The 17,977-nt window shown below is 42.0% G+C and overlaps 1 protein-coding gene across 1 annotated transcript in view; it reads left to right on the forward strand.

The window, feature by feature from the left end:
• The window catches only part of LOC142492329 (uncharacterized), a 43,046-nt gene extending 35,725 nt beyond the window's left edge, over positions 1–7,321 (forward strand). Inside the window, exon 4 of the mRNA XM_075594982.1 lies at positions 6,974–7,321. Coding sequence (XP_075451097.1) covers positions 6,974–7,321 — 348 coding nt within the window. The remainder of the gene's footprint in view (positions 1–6,973) is intronic.
• Positions 7,322–17,977: the final 10,656 nt, after the last annotated feature.

A 17,977-nucleotide genomic window follows, 5' to 3' on the forward strand; every position in this document is an offset into this window, starting at 1 on the left:
ATGCTGCTGGTAAACTGTAGGTCTGTCCAGGTGCCCTGCCAGCCCACCGGGGACTAGCGTGGGGCTGCGTTATGAACCCTGTATGTAAAAGGATAAATCTTGTATTTATGAGGGGGGGGCACAGGGGGTGGGTAATGTATTTAATAAATAGAATGCTGTTTATTGTGGGTCATTGTACTGTTTTTAGTGTGGGTACTGGGGGTGGGGTGTTTCCCCAACGGTATGTGGGTAGGCCTCCCTTGTGGGTACTGACTGGGTGGTTAGGCCTCACGGGGGGGGGTTAGTGTGGGAGGGTATGTAGGCATCCCGAGTGGTGGGTGGGTGAGGGTGGGTTAACCCCTTCATGACTGTAGCGGTTAATAACCGCTATGGTGATTAAGGGGTTAGGGGACATTACTTTGTACTGTATGTTTTAATTTTTGTGTCTGTTTTGCAGAAGCGGAGGGGCCATGGCCAGGATGGGGGGGGGTAACTGTATGTGGGTAGGGGTGAGTGTGGTTAGACCTCACAGTATGCACATTGGGTCCCCCCGCCCTCCCCACATTTACATACACTGCACTGACAGCAGGGAGGGAGATTTACTGGTAACAGAAACATCTCTCTGCCTTCAGTGTAATCTGTTTAAAGCCCCCTCCCCCCTAATGTGTGTTTCTGTAAAATCTCTCTCCCTTCAGTGTAATCTGTTTAACAGAAACATTAGGGGGGAGGGGGCTTTAGGCCTTTACATCTCTCTCCCTTCAGTGTAATCTGTTTAACAGAAACATTAGGGGGGAGGGGGCTTTAGGCCTTTACATCTCTCTCCATTCAGTGTAATCTGTTTAACAGAAACATTAGGGGGAGGGGGCTTTAAACAGATTACACTGAAGGCAGGGAGATACAGGGAATGTACTGTATTGTTCATCATGTATTTTGTTTATTGCAATGCTGTGTATAAAGTATAAGGTATTTTACAATTAGATAGATGTAATCCTTGGTATTGTAAGGGTTAGCTTTGGTTTTAAATTGTGTTTTCTGGTTGGTACTTACAGTATATATTGATTTTTGTTTACTTGATTGGTTAAAATAGTTTACTTGTTTGGAAGTGTTTGTATTTACTGGTAGAGTAGCTTGCAATTATATTGTTAACATTCATTTGCAGAATGTATATGGTGCATAGATTTTATGCATCATTTATACAATGTAAATGCAATGTACTGTGTGGATTGGAATGTTATGTTTTATATTGTAAAATCAGTTAGGATTGTTAAATGGATTATTACTATTGTCTGTATAGAGAAACGTTATTTGTAGGACTGTATGATTTTGATAACCATTCTACATGTATTTGTATATTGGTTCATCATCTGTGTGTATATATATTGTATACTGTATATATATATATGTGTATACAGTATATATATACACAGTATATACTGTATATGTATAGGGATTGTTATTATATATATACTGTATATTATAGGATTATTAAATGGATTATTATTATTGTCTGTACTGCACCGACACACTTTATTCGAGCAAATACCCGGTATGTACCTGGCAGATACCTGGAATGCGCCGCTCCTCACCTCTGACAAGCCCCGTTGCGTTTGCCTTCCCAGCCTGGGTTCATGCCTGGCTGATGGGCGGCTGATCTGTTAAATGATAATGATTAGGATTTAATAGGCTGCAATGCTTCGCGTGTCTACCAGATGGCATAAATTCATGAATTGTAATGCAGTATATATATATATACTGTGCAGTATTGCAGCCAGCGGGAATAAAATGCTTCAATCCCTGCCGGAAAATAACTCAATGCACTCGGGCAGAAAACAGTCACAAACCTCAATACACCCGGGTATACCCGAATTCGTGGGACTAGCCGAGCTCGAATAAAGTGTGTCGCCAGTGTATAGAGAAGCGTTATTTGTAGGACAGTATGATTTTGATAACCATTCTACATGTATTTGTATATTGGTTCATCATCTGTGTGTATATATACGGTATACTGTATATATCTACACTGGCGACACACTTTATTCGAGCTCGGCTAGTCCCACGAATTCGCTCGAATAAAGTGTGTCGGTGCAGTATATATATATCTATATACAGTATCTATATATATACAGTATACAGTATATATATACACAGTATATACTGTATATGTACAGTATAGGGATTGTTATTATATATATACTGTATATATATCCAGTATATATATACAGTATATATTTATTTCTCTTCATGTATTTATTTATTTATTTAGATTTATTTATTAATTGTGGGGCTGCTGTGCGTGAATTTTTTTTATTGGGGGTGAGGGGGGTGTTTGGCCCTTGGTGTGAGTTTAGGACTTGCAGCAGCAGCACAATTAATAAATAAATCTAAATAAATAAATAAATAAATGAATAAAAATAAATACATTTAAAATACATTTTTATTGATAGTGTAGATGTGCAGAGGGTCTACAGAGCAGAACCGCACTGGTTTCAAGTCTGGGGACCCCCTGCCCCCGAGATACAGGCCCCTTTTGGGGGTGCCGGTATCCCTCTACTTGGTTTAACAGACCGCGATCACGTGATCGGGACCTTTAAACGCAGAGGGATACCGGCACCTCATAAAGGGGTCTGTATCTCGGGAGGCAGGGTGTCCCCCGACCTGAAACCAATGCGGTTCAGCTCCGGAGACCCCCTGCACATCTACACTATAAATAAAAATGTATTTAAAATCATTTTTAATGTGTCGCTGTTTGCGCAGAGAGAGCAGCGGATCTCTCTCTGCTGCAAACACATCTCGCCCCCAGTATGTGCATATACAGTACTGTATGTGTACAGTACTGTATGTTAGGGGTTATAGGAGCTGTTGTTATACAGTATATATATATATATATATACAGTATATATACTGCATTACAATTCACTATAGGGGACGGCTTCAAGAGAACAGCTCGCAAGCGCCCTCATGTGTTTTTACACGGCATTGCAGTATTGTAGCTAGCCGGAATAAAATGCTTCAATCCCTGCCGGGAAAATAACGCAATGCACTCGGGCAGAAACAGTCACAAACCTCAATACACCCGAGTATACCCGAATTCGCGGGACTAGCCGAGCTCAAAGTCTGTCGCCAGTGTACAAGACATTGCATGCACAGTTAAAGAACTATATATTATGGGCGCATGAAACAGTTACAGACAAGATTAAAGTGTGAGACAGCCTTAGATTTGAAAGAACTTAAACTGGTGGTGGATATGAGAGTCTCTGGTAGGTTGTTCCAGTTATGGGGTGCTCGGTAGGAGAAGGAGGAACGGCCGGATACTTTGTTGAGCCTTGGGACCATGAACAGTCTTTTGGAGTCTGATTTCAGGTAATGAGTGCTGCAAGTGGTAGGGGTGAGGAGCTTGTTCAGGTAGCTGGGTAGCTTGCCCATGAAGAATTTAAAGGCAAGACAGGAAAGGTGAACTTTGCGCCTAGACTCTAGTGATGACCAATCTAGTTCTTTGAGCATTTCGCAGTGATGTGTGTTGTAGTTGCATTGGAAAACAAAATGACAAATTGAATTGTAGAGGGTGTCAAGTTTGCTAAGGTGGGTTTGAGGTGTCGAGCCATATACTACGTCTCCATAGTCAATAATTGGCATTAGCATCTGCTGTGCGATACGCTTTCTGACCAGGAGACTTAGGGAGGATTTGTTCCTGTAAAGTACCCCTAGTTTGGCATAGGTCTTGGTTGTCAGGGTATCAATGTGCATCCCGAATGTTAAGTGGGAGTCAAACCATAAGCCCAGGTATTTAAAACTAGTGACAGGAGTTAGGGTGGTGTTGGCGTTGGTTCTAATCTGGAGCTCAGTCGCTGGAAGCTTTAAAAATTTAGTCTTGGTCCCAAATACCATTGTTACAGTCTTGTCAGTGTTTAAAAACAGTTTGTTTTGGGAAATCCAGTTTTCGAGTCTCAAAAAGTCAGACTGAAGTATGTATTGAAGGTCAGAGAGGCTATGGCTGTGTGCATATAGGATTGTGTCGTCTGCATACATGTGTATTGAGGCTTCCATACAAGCTGTGGGAAGATCATTAATGAACACTGAGAAGAGTAGGGGCCCCAGAACAGAGCCTTGCTGGACACCACAATTGATATCCAGGGGGTTCGAATTAGAGCCTGAGATGGACACATGTTGGGATCTATCTGATAGGTAGGACTGAAACCAGTTTAAAGCATGCTTCCCTATTCCAGAGCTCTGGAGTTTGTTAAGCAGGATAGCATGATCAACTGTGTCAAAAGCCTTTGCAAAATCTAGGAATACTGCACCAGTGAGTTGTCCCCGTTCCATTCCACACTGGATTTCATTGCAAACTTTTAGCAGGGTAGTTACGGTGGAGTGTTTGGGACAAAAGCCAGATTGGAATTGGCTAGGGAAATTTGTCTTGGTGTAGAAATCGCTTAATTGGGAGTGGACACATTTTTCCATTACTTTGGATAGAATTGGGAGGAGTGAGATTGGCCTGTAGTTTGAGACAGTGTTTTTGTCCCCACTTTTGAAGATTGGGACAACTCTGGCAGTTTTCCAGGTCTTAGGGATATGGCCTGCAGACAGGATAGAGTTGACTATGGAAGCAATTGGTTTGGCAATGGCTGGGGCACCAAGTCGTAGGAACCTAGATTGTAGTAAGTCAGGTCCGCATTGGCTGCTTAGTTTTAGTTTGAGGAGCGCTTGTGTAATCTCCTCTTCAGATACTGGGCCAAATTGAAAATTGTGGGCAGTGTTGGGATGGGGTGGGGCTGTGTGTGTACTCACAGGGTGAGATTCAGATTTGTGGTTTGGGCTGCGTTTCGCTAATAAGTTAGTGGCACACCCCACAAAGTAATCATTGAATGCATTTGCAATGTCAGTGGGGTTTGTCAGAGTAATATCACCCTTAGTGATGTTACTTGGTTGTTGATGGTTAGGAGGCTGGAATATATTGTTGATAACCTTCCAGAAGTTACCTGGTACACTGAGGCTGTAGCACTTGCCACCATCGATGCTAGGGCAGTAGCAAAAGCATTGTTAGTGATTTTTACTAGAGTAGGTTTCCCTAGTGAAATTCTAACCGATCTAGGGTCACAATTCATGAGTGAATTGTTAGTGTCTCTGGGACACGTGCGGGGTGAAGCACCAGCGCACAACCCCTTATCACCCCAGACAAACTGAATATGTGAGAGGTTCAACAGTACCCTGAAGCAGATGCTTCAAGCTTTTACAGAAGCAGAAGGGAATGACTGAGAGATTCACCTACAGAACTTGCTGTTTGCATACAAAGAGGTGCCGCAAGAATCTATCGGGTTCTATCCCTTTCAGTTGCTATATGGTCGCAGGGTACGGGGACCTCTGGACCTATTCCATGAGGAATGGGAAGGGGAGACAACTAATACTGATGCTTCTGTGCTTCAGTATGTAGTATATATCAGAGACCAGCTAGAAATGCTTATGGGGTTGGCACAGGCTAATCTCAAGGAGGCTCAGACCAAGCAGAAAGCTTGGTATGACCAAAATGCCTGTAGCAGATCATTCATTCCAGGACAGCATGTGCTTGTTCTAAAGCCCACTTGGCAGAACAAATTAATGGCTGCCTGGTTTGGACCGTACACAGTTCTCAGAAGATGAATGAGTACAACTATGTTGTGCAGTTAGATGGTGCGAAAGGAAGAACTAGGACTTATCACATAAATATGCTTTAAAAGTATTTTGCACTGAGTGAGGTATCAGTGCTGGCTATCTGTAGCCCACCGATGGAGGGCCCGGTGAGCAATGCTCTGCCTGACCTCCTTGGGGCGACTAGGAAGGGGAGCACAGTAGAGCAGGTTGAGATAGGGTCCGAGCTCAGTGAGCGGCAGAGGGTACAGGTGAGAGCTATGCTAGATCAGTATAGGGTTCTGTTCACGGACAAGCCGGACAGAACACATATCATAGATCACCCAGTGCTCATCGGTGAGCTGAGACCTCTGCATAAGCATGCCTATCGTGTATCAGCAGAGGTGAAGGGCAATATAGAGAGGGAGGTAGAGGAGATGCTGGCCCTAGGGGTAATTGTACCATCCCAGAGCCCATGGGCTTGTCCAGTATGCTAGTACCTAAGAAGGACGGGACCACTGCTTCTGTGTGGACTACTGGCAGCTTAATGCAGGGATGGTGTCAGATGCTTATCCCATGCCCCGCATGGATGAGCTGTTAAATGCGCTCGCAGGGGCAAAGTAGCTGACACCCGATGGATCTGAGCAAAGGGTATTGGCAGATCCCGCTGATCCAGGAGGCTAGGGAGAAGTCAGCATTCATTACTGCAAGTGGCCTCTATGAATTTTTAGTGATGCCATTTGAGATGAAGATTGCTCAGGCTACCTTTCAACGCCTAGTCAATAGGTCACTGGAAGGGATGCAGGGTTTCGCAAGGGCATACCTGGACGATCTAGCGGTGTTTTAGCGGGACGTGGGACAGTCACTTAGTTCATGTAGCAGCGATGCTGAAAATGATTAGGGAGGCAGAGCTCACATTGAAACCCACCAGTGTTTAGTGGGTATGGCAAAGGTTCTGTACCTAGGGATAAGGGTGGGCGGAGGGCATCTCAAGCCTGAACCTGCTAAGGTTGAGGCTATAGTGCAGTGGCCCGTCCCCAAGACTAAGAAGCAGGTTATGGCTTTTTTAGGCACCGCTGGCTATTATAGGAAGTTTGTCCCACAGTACAGCGCCATGGCCAAACCCTTGACAGATCTGACACAGAAGCGACTCTCAGTTCTGTTAGCCTGGTCTCCTGCCTGTGAAACAGCATTTCAGGCACTCAAGACAGCGCTAGCCAGCGCACCCCTGACTATTCAAAAAGATTTTTGGTGCAGACCATGCCTCTGATTACGGTATCGGCGCTGTACTCAGGAGGGGGGAGAGCATCCGGTGGGGTACCTGAGCATAAAGCTACTGCCCAAGGAGGTGGCTTATGCCACAATTGAAAAATAATGTTTGGCCATCGCGTAGGCTCAGAGGAAGCTGCAGCCCTATTTGTATGGCTGGACATTCACTGTGATCACTGATCACAATCCCTTAAGTTGGTTGCAAAAGGTGTCTAGGGAAAATGGCAAGCTCCTTCGTTGGAGTCTTGCCCTGCAAGAATTTGACTTTACCATCCAGCACAAAAAAGGCAGTGAGCTTGGAAATGCAGATGGACTTTCACGCCAGGACAGTCCCAGTGAACCAATATCCACAAGATGTGACTGGCCAGTTAAACCGGCCGAACGAGGTGGTCATAACACTGCTTGCCATTTGAGTAGGGTAGGTGTGGCGGTGAAGGGGTTAAACTATATCTGCATGGAGTCCCTAGTATAGCAGGGGTTCCCCAGTATAGCAGAGGTACATAATACATACCCAGGTACACTGAACCTAGAGTAGGGGTTCAGGGGATGCTCCAGCTAAGGTTGTAAAGCTGAGCATGTTTGCAGTGTTTTAAAAGTTATAAAAGTATTTTCTAGTGTGTGCCAAGAATGAGGCTAGTGATTGTAGGGAATATACACTCACTCCATTCCTGACACCAGAATATTAAGCCGTAACTTTTAGCACATAGAAAATGGGACACAATATTTTTTATTAAATGGGTATAGTTTAATATGTAAATATATATATTGATAACCTGTATATGAACTGAGGGCTTTCTAAGTCCTGGATTCCGGAAAACCCAGATGGCTAACAGGTGGTGCCTCTGTATCTGTCCCGAGTCCATACTTGAAAGACTCAGGGATGCCAAGGTGTTAGAACAGAAGGGGCACTGCAGTTAAACTTGAGTACCGAAGTCCAGGGCTAGCACAAAGGCTATCCGACGACCATTTGCCAAAACCTTTGGAGCCTGAGCAGCGGTCGCAGCAGGCATTGCATGCCCAAAACAGTTCCAGGACTTTTGTGAGTAACTGCCGGTCATTAGAAAGTGCTCTAAAAAGGTAATCTTAAGGAATTTCGTTCCAGAAACAGATTTATTCGTTAACCCCATTCCCAGTAAGTGTGTTAATCTTGAATAGTGTAACTTTTTGTGTCTGTCTTTTACGAGAAATAAATTACCATTTATTTTACCATCTTGTTTTGCTCAATCAAATGATCCCGGTTATAAAAAGGTGTTGTAGAAACTGGTCTCCCGTGACAAGCGTATATCCTCTGCTGTATGAATAATAATAGCGTATACCTTCGGGTTAAAAAAAAACTGGCAACTCTTCTACATTTTACTTGTAATTTTGTTTAAGTACAATAAGTACAACGAATGAGTCATATAAAAAAAAAAAGCAAGCAAAGAGCTGGTCACCGCACCCTCTCTTCTCTTTAATCACTTTTTACCCATCATAACTGATTTAATGTGTGATTAATGTGTGATTGAAACCTATTGCAGCTTCAAATTGCAAAACCAGTATAACCAGCCCCACACTCATGAGACCCAAAAGATCGAAACAGCTGTCTGTGAGAAGGTTTATTGGCTAAGTACTTCTTTAACTCAGGCTGTGCTGAAAAGCTGTGTAATACGGCCGGCACAATATTATAGGTGTCCATGTAAAAATGGATTTGAAACAAAAGGTGAGACTGTGTGCTTATTTGCATGTCATGAATCAAGCGGTCTCTTGAGCTGAACCACATTAATTTCAGCTTTGGGGAGCCCCTGTTACTTCCTGAGTTACAGGCCCCGTTATGGGGTGCCGGTATCCCGCCATGTTTAAATTCTCCCGCGTCACGGTCCACATTACCGGGACATTTAAACAATGCAGGGAGATACCGGGACCCCATACCGGGGCCCGTAACTTGGGAAGCAGGGGATCCCCGAGACTTAAATGAATGTGGTTCAGTTCCGGAGACCCTGTGTTTCAATACTGTGTTTTCAAAATAAAATAAAAGCCGCTTCATTACCTTTGTGACTAGTTGCTATTGCAATGAAGGGGTCAAGCCCACATACCTGGTTTATTGGGGTAGAATGGGGTGGGTGAAGGGGGTAGTTGCCCTGGGGTGAGTGCTTAGGCCTCTCGGGTGGGTAGTGGGGGGTTAACCCTTTCGGGTACTAAAGCTAGGTAGTACAGGTGAAGCCCGGTGGATTCACACAGCATGAGTGCCATTCAGATGCAGGATCCCCGCTTTGTTAATCCCGATGGGCCACTACCGACTGCTATGCAGTATGCCGTGGACTGTCAAGGCACTGCACATAGTTGACCAGCACATTCTCGCAGCTGCGTGACCGACCATAGCTCTGCATCTCTATAGCCATTAGAGAACACTGCTTAATTTGGATGAGTTGTTATAATTTAGGATCAGAATGAGAGGGATCAATACCCAATAGCCTCATATCTAATCAGGTGGGGTTCTGTTGTCTTCAATGGCCATTATGTACTTTATTTTAAAAAAAATTAGCAAGGAAATGCAGGGATTGTTTTCTCTAGTTATACTGCTTCTCTGAGGCTACTTTTAGTGAAGTGGCAATATATTACAGCTTTGCTGTGTCAAGTTTTACATAGATTATTTCTTTAGATCAGTAAAAATGCATTTTAGTAATTTGGTGGACCATATTAAACTTGTTCAGGGCACATTATAAATTGATGCAAAACACATGTATATAACAAACTCAATTATCAGACTTATCCTTTACCACTAAAGCTATCATCTCCTTGACTACTAGGATTTGGTCTAATGGAAATGACGTAAAAACCTGAAAAACTGCCAGAAGCACTTATATTTTTAAAACTGATGACAAATGAAATTGTGTCTATAGATCAATTTTCATTATCCCAGTACTTCTTAATATCACCGAAAAATGTGTTTCCTCCAGATTGGGTAAGCATTTAAACAATTTTCTTTTCTATTTCCCATCTGGCTTTTACCAAAGCGTTCCACTATGACCAGGATCTTAAACATGAAGTGACATAAAAACCCAGATTTACAGATGTAGCAGATTTCAGTGTCCCCACAAGCAACACTACAAAAAATGTGAAAGAATGACAAGAGAAGAAATATATAGTGCTGTATATTGATACAAAAATAGAGATTCCTGTATATTAATTATGCTTCACAAACAGGAATAAAATAATACAATAAAGCAACTGTAAAATAATGGTAATATGAATTTAAAAAGACACAATACCACACACAAAAATAAAATGTGTATCTATATCATGTTTATTAATTATAATAAAAATTTAAAATGTGTGTAGCCAGGGCTGGTTTCTGGCTACCAGTCTGCCCTTCTCCTGGCAGTAAGCCCTGGTAAACGCAGGGCTGCCAGGACTAATCCTGGGTATTCCCCACCACTAGCAGCTTCAGTGAGTCACAGGGGAGGCAGTGCAACTAGGCCGTGTGTCCAATCAGGTACTCAGACCTGCTTCCTGCTTTTCCTGTAATTAAGGGGCTGCACTACTAAATTTGAGCAGTTGTCGCTACCTTTGAGAGAGACAGGTTCTCACACAGAAGTGCGGATTGGCTGGGGGGGGGGCAATATGTGTTACATGTGTAAATTAAAATATAAATTAAATATGATTACGGTGAAAAATTGCAAGAAATTGAGCCATTTGCCGTACTGACAACAGTTCATCAAAAAATATCCAAAGATAAACTACTAAAAATATATAAAGCTGAATGATACAAACTCTCCACTGTGTATATGTATATGTACCGTATATATCATCATCGTCATCATTACCACCATCTTCAACCGTTGTCGATCACTGCTGGATGAAGGACTTCCCCATGATCTTCCAGGAACTCCAGTTGCAAGCTTCTCTTCTCCACGTTGCTCCAATACATTTTCAGATTTCATCTTCCCATATTATTTATGGTCGTCTTGATCTTTTAATGTCTCTTGGAACCCAGATGAGTACAATCTTTGTCCAACGATGGTAATTTCTTCTTTCAATATGGCTAGCACACTGCTTTTTTAATTTATTCACCCCTGTGATGATGCCATAGACTTTTGTTTGGTGTCAAACCCATTCATTCTTTTTCCTGACTCTTCGGTTAATATCCAATATTCCATACTTCTTTGAGTCTGAAGCTTCTGAATGATCTTTGCATTTAGGGTCCATGTTTCATCTCCATATGTCAGTATGGGCAGAGTACACTGGTAGAAAACATTCTTCTTGAGGCACAGAGGAAATACTGTCTTGTTTTTTCCAAATGCCCTCCATCCTATCTTCATTCTCCTATTGATTTAATTCAAAAGGTACATACTGTACATACGTGCATACATACACATACATAAAACACAGTTATGGGAAAAAAAACAGTATCTGTGAAGCACACACACACACGTATGCATCTTAAGCTGGAGTCCAAAACATGAGCTGATTGCAATTGAAAATATAGAATATTACATAGTTACATAGTAGATGAGGTTGAAAAAAGAAATAGGTCCATCAAGTTCAACCTATGCTAAATTTAGACAGCAGATACTTTATCCTATATCTATACTTACTTATTGATCCAGAGGAAGGCAAACAAAAAAACCCAGTGTCATATCATCCAATGATATCACATAAGGGGAAAAATAAATTCCTTCCTGACTCCAAGAATTGGCAATCGGATTAATCCCTGGATCAACATCCTTCCCATGTATACTTATTTGGTATATCCCTGTATACCTTTCCCATCTAAAAAGATGTCCAACCTTTTTTTGAACAAATCTATTGTATCTGCCATCACAGTCTCCATGGGTAATGAATTCCACATTTTAACTGCCCTTACTGTAAAGAACCCTTTCCTTTGTTGCTGGTGAAATCTCCTTTCCTCCAACCTTAAGGGATGGCCCCAGAGTACTTTGTACTGCCCGTGGGATGAATAGTTCTTTTGAAAGCTCCTTGTATTGTCCCCAAATATATTTGTATATAGTTATCATATCCCCTCTTAGACGCCTCTTTTCTAATGTAAATAAATCTAATTTAGCTAGCCTCTCCTCATAAGTTAGATTGTCCATCCCCTTTATTGATTTGGTGACTCTTTGCACTCTCTCTAGTTCCATAATGTCTTTTCTTAGGATTGGTGCCCAAAATTGTACTCCATATTCAAGGTGTGTAAAGGGGCATAATTATGTTTACTTCCCTTCCATCCATTGCCCGTTTAATGCAAGATAAGATCGTGTTTGCCTTTGCAGCTACTGCATGACTTTGGGCACTATTGCTAAGCCTGCTGTCTACAAGCACTCCTAAATCCTTCTCCATCAAGGATTCCCCCAATATATTTCCATTTAATTAGTAAGTCGCCTTTTTATTCTTGCATCCCAAATGCATAATCTTACATGTATCTGTATTAAACCTCATCTGCCATTTACTTGCCCACGTTTCCATTCTCTCCAAGTCCTTCTGAAGAGAAATTACATCCTGCTCTGATTCTATTACCTTACACAATTTAGTATCATCAGCAAATATAGAGACTTTGCTCTCGATCCCAACCTCAAGGTCATTAAGTAAAATAAATATTAAGGTTATAAGGCAACAGAGTCCTGATCATATCAGTTCTGAAGGTTTCTCTCTTAGGCCCAGATTCACAAAGTTCCATTAAGTGACTTACTGTGACATGATGTCACGTTAAGCCTTACTGAATATCTTCAAAAGCCAATACTATAATGTAAAGTTATGCTTTCTCTCATAAAAAGCATTGCATTATTTGTAATGGCTGCTAGAAATAATTACATGCAAATGACATTATATGAGGCATTAGCATAAAAGCGCATGGCCGTAAGAGTGCGTTATGGTTGATGCAAGAAGCTAATGTTACGTTAGTTAGGGAATACTTAAACTGGGCGTTACTCACAATCAGACACTGAAATATGGCTTTTAAAGGGTGTGGAAGTGTTATGTTACAGTCAAGAATGAGTTAACTAGCATAGTGTTATTTCAAGTGTTATTCCCCTCTCCTTTCCTCTCTTTCTTTAACTTTAGTTAGACTCTCAATTCAGGGTCTGGATTGGAATAACGCTAAGTCATATTTGATGTCATGTTATTGGAAGCTAACGCATCGATACGCTACAATAACGTGACATTAAGTCTATGCTAATAGTATTTACAAAGACCCTTGTTTTTGCATATAATTAGCTTTGTGGATATGTATAACCTCAACTAAAAATAATATTCCTGTTCTAGGTAATGTCACATCATGACCACTGATTTAACAGAGCTTTGTGGATCTATCCCTTAGACTTAGGTACACATTTAGGGACACATTTTATTTTCTATATGTTAATCCTGTAGGGTTTTGATTGATTCAACATGCTATGTAAATGTAAACCTATACGGATATTTAATATATATTCCAATATTCTTCTTTATGTTCATCCAATATACAGATGCAACTGCCGGTTTAAGACTGCATGCCAAGGAAAATCTGTGACCATCTCACAGTAACTCGTGACATGGTCCACAGCAGGCTGTAATGGTCCATCAGATTAATATAGCAGGGGTCTCTGCATTTGAATGGGCCTCTCAGCACGGTAGGATTCACACAGTGTGAGTCCCATTCAAATGCAGGGACCCCGCTGTGTTAATCAAATTAGATTTAAACAAACATTTATCATCTGCACTTTAATAGTATGCCTTGCATTTACAACATTTAATAATCCAATAGCTTTATTACTTAACCAGACAACTTACATAACAAAAGTTTGTTTAAGGGCTGTGGGAGCTAAAAGTATGTTGAGACTTTTAGCTTTGAGAAATAGTGACAGGATTATTTTAGCCTATGTCCAAAAATTGGATCATTCCATAAAATGTTACAATATTTCTTTAAATCTTTTATTCCTAAAATGAGTTGTATATCTTGAATAATAAAAGAGACAAACATGAAAGAGCGACCTTCATTTTATATTTTTTTTTCAAAGGGACTAAAAGTGATTCCCCAATGTCATGCTATAACATTTGCTTTTCCTTTCTCAAAGTTAGAGCAGATACGCCTTTTGCGAGACCACAGCTGCATGTAACTGCAATTCTGGGCTCGCAAGATGTGTTACATCTGTACTAAATGTAACTAAGCTGTAGCATATATTTCATACTTTTAAGGTAAGTGGTCCATAAGATTCAATGGGACAGTGCCAATGCAGGGTATTGCATCCAACTGTCATTAACTTGAATGGCAATTAACGCAGAGTCAGGTGTGATACCCCGCATAAGTGCTTGATGAATCCTGCAGAATAAGTTTGGTGCTGTTTAATAAGTTTGAGCGATAATGTGGAGAAAAGCAAGGCAATTGAATTGGCACAAGTTATTTGATGTTACACTGTGGACCCTACATGCTGAATTCTATTACTTGTGCTCTAGGACTGAACCTTCAGAAAATGGGAGTTCTTAGTTTATATCATTGCCTGGCTATGATTCCAATTATCTCGATATAAACTGTGGAGTTTCAAAGGGTTCAGTTCTACAGCATCTATTTTTTCCAGAGATAGCATATATCTGTAACACTGTATCCATGCAAATGCACACTTATCATGCTAAAATATACAGCCACAGCTAACTTCACTAACCTTGAAAATATTTCTAAGATACAAAGCCGGTTATAACCTAAAAAAACTATTTACAACCACCATTATGTTATTTGGAGCTAGCACCACAATGTTAACATTTACAAGGATAGTTGACTGCTTCAAATACGTATAGTATGAGCGTGGTTCAATCCGCACTTGACATTTAGAATACATATTGATAAATATGCTTTTAAAAACTCCAAAGTTGCCTCCGTAACTTGACATGTGACTCATTATTCAACAGATGCTAAACTATGCTGATAGGACACATTGCACTGTGTGTTGGTGTCATGTTAGAAAACTAAACACTCCATACAAAATATGCTCTTAAGCAACACTCCTCTGATATCCACATTGTGAACTATGTACTGAATGTATGTATATCTTTATTTATAAAGCGCCTGTAACAGGGACTTATCCCTGACTCAGAGCTCTAAATCCAGCATGGAACTGGTTAATTGCAGACACTCAATTAGCCAGTCTTCACCTGGACTAATGAGAACTCTGTAAAAAAGCCTCATGTGAGACACAGGAAAGATATTTTCCCCAGCACACGAGGGTGCTGACATGAGGAGAGGGGTCTTGAATACACAGGAGGACTGTGTGTAGACAGCAAGACACAAGGGGACCAGACCTCTTTTCCTAGATGCAGAGAACCCAGGAACTTTCCAAAGGCTTGTCCCTCAAGCACACTAAGACACCTGGATACCACTGACCTGAAGGGCCACCTGCTTTAAGGTACTGCTGAGACTCTGGGGTGGTTAGCTTGAAAGGGGCTTACCCTTCCAGTATTGTAAGAGAGGGACTGGGGGAAGTAACTTATCCTTTACAAAGGGATAGGTGTTTGTTGTTTTTGTATATTTTTGTTTGATGTGCTGTTTAAAGGGACAGGCTCAAAAATGCCATATGTTAATTTCACCCTAAACGGTCTCCATTAGCATACCTCTACACACATCTCTTACAGCGCCATTAATGTATATAGCGCTTCACAGCAGTAATAAAATTGACTAATCATATAAATAACATGTAGTAAAATAACACATAATGGGAAGAAGTGCTTCAGACATAAAAATTACACTTACGAAAAGGATTCCCTTCCCCCGAAGAGCTTACAATCTATGTGTTAAGTAGAAAGAATTTACGGAGACAGTAGGAAGGTGTTCTGATAACTGCATCTGCAAGGGGCCAAGGTCGATGTATGTGGTGTATAGTATCAGCCACAGAGCTAGTCATATGCTTCATTATGGAGGTGGGTTTTAAAATGGTTCTTAAATGTGGATAGACAGGATGCTAGGAGGATTATGAGGGGGAAGGGCATTCCAGAGGTGTGAGGCAGAGATGGTGAATTTCTTAATCTTCAAAAAAATCCTGAAAAAATGTAATACTGTAACGGACGTGATCGTCACAAACCGGGACCGGACCTCGGGCAGGGGTGGGATGTGAATACACCGACCTTAGACCACGAAGCCGGTTCTGGGTTGCGCAGTCCGTAATCAATCGTAGCCGGTTCGGGGTTGGAGATGGCATGGTAATCCATGGACAAGCCAGAGTCAGAGTTGGAGACGTCAGAGTAATCGATATCCAGGCTGGGGTTCGGCAACAGGTAAGCTGGTGCGAAGCGTTATAGCGTAGCAGCTGAAGCTCGGGAATGGCCTCTGTGCGAGGAGCGGGAGCGGCCCATGATAAAGGTCTCTGCAAGGGGAGAATGCAGACTGGACTAGGAACACAGCAGGGTAGAACTCGGAGACCAGCGCTTTAGCATAGGATCCAGGAATCACACCTCTCTCAGGAGGGAATGCAGCAGGTCTCAGGAACAAGGCAAGGCTAGCACTGGGGATCCAGCGCTTCCGCACAGGAACCAGGAAGCAGACCTCTGCCGGGAGGGAATGCACCAGATCTCAGGAACAAGGCAAGGCTAAGACAGGAGTGTTTGTGGCAAACACAGTTACATCCAAGTGAATCTTGGTTTATGCTCAGCAATGAGGGAAAGGTAGAGGCCAGTATAAGAAGGGCAGATAGCCAATCCAAAAACCGGGGTGTGTGGGAATTCCTCCAATGTCAGAGCAGAGAGACAGAGCTTCAGTGATTGCACGCACAGGTGATAGTGCTTGCAGATCCAAGGGGAGGTCTGTCTGAGAGCTCACCAACTCTGCAGGATGGAGCTCCAGCCAAACCCAGGAACGGATTCCTTACAAATACCTATCCAAACAGTTAACATTTACATATCCAAACAGTCCCTCACCTACCAATTATGATCACTGTATACAAGCGTATCCCCTTGTTTCTCAAAGGGGCTGTTCCCTCTTCCTTTCCATATTGAATTCTGAATGTCTCCATCAACCTCAGAATATTACAAGTTTTACAGTACTCTCTGTTTCCATTTAACTGTAAAAAAATGTTTTAGCCCAATGTCCAAAATATACAGTACTTGAAAACAAGATAAAGATATGAAGGCATTATCCCTGCATCATTTTAAAATAAACCAAAATAAACATGGTCATCATAGGAAATTAAGGGCAAATTGAACTTGAAATAAAAAGGAATTTCTACATGTTCTGTATTCTTAGAGTGTTGGTCTTCAATGTACACAATTGTGGCTTTGGTTTCTGTGTACTATTTACATTTTGTGCTTTTCCAAGATGTAAGTTGTACAGTAAATATCAATGTTGTATTTCTCCTTGTGGCAGGACGGCCTGTAGCCGAGGTCAGGGAACAGTCCACACGTGTAGTTTCAGGATAATGAAAACGTTCAGTGGCTTTATTTCTCCACAGCATAACATAACATGTGAATACATTGTCCCTTTAAACACCAAAAACAAAACCTGTTCCACATTGGGAGAACTGACTAACACTCCAGGCCTATCTAGCAGGCTGGCTGGCTAAACCATTTACCAAACCGTAAGTATATTTTAAGCAGTCAGGAAAACAAAGTAACAATGCTTACTTTGGTTGAAAGAGTTAGTTGGTGAAACCGTCTGGCTAGCAGCTCACATAGCAGAGTTCTCTGGTCTAAAGCAGGCAGCTACTGCCAGTAACAACATCCTTTTAAACCTTGCTGGTTATCAGGTGTCAGCTTACACCCTGATTATCTAGCTTCCTCCTGAGTTAACCTTCTGAGTGCTGGATGAAGCACTCAGACATATGTCTCCCAGGCATAACTGATAGGGGTTGACTTCACCCTGTCACATACCTCCCCTGTTTGTGTGTGGCTAGGGTCCCACACGGCTGAAGCCCGACCCTCCACGCCTTCTCTTGACAAAAAATTAGCATTTCCATGGTCCTTTCCAGGTCTATGCTGTATATCAAAAGAGAAGGGTTGGAGGGCAATATACCATCTTGTCAACCTTGAGTTTGTGTCCTTCATGGTGTTTAACCATTTCAAGGGCGCATGGTCAGTGACCAGGGTGAAGTGTACTCCGGCGACAATGTCTCAAGGCCTCAATTGCCCATTTTACAGCGAGGCACTCCTTATCAATGACGGAATACCTCACTTCCCTTGGGAACAGCTTCCGGCT

This window comes from Ascaphus truei, chromosome 4 (assembly GCF_040206685.1).
Source record: "Ascaphus truei isolate aAscTru1 chromosome 4, aAscTru1.hap1, whole genome shotgun sequence".
NCBI lineage: Eukaryota > Metazoa > Chordata > Amphibia > Anura > Ascaphidae > Ascaphus > Ascaphus truei.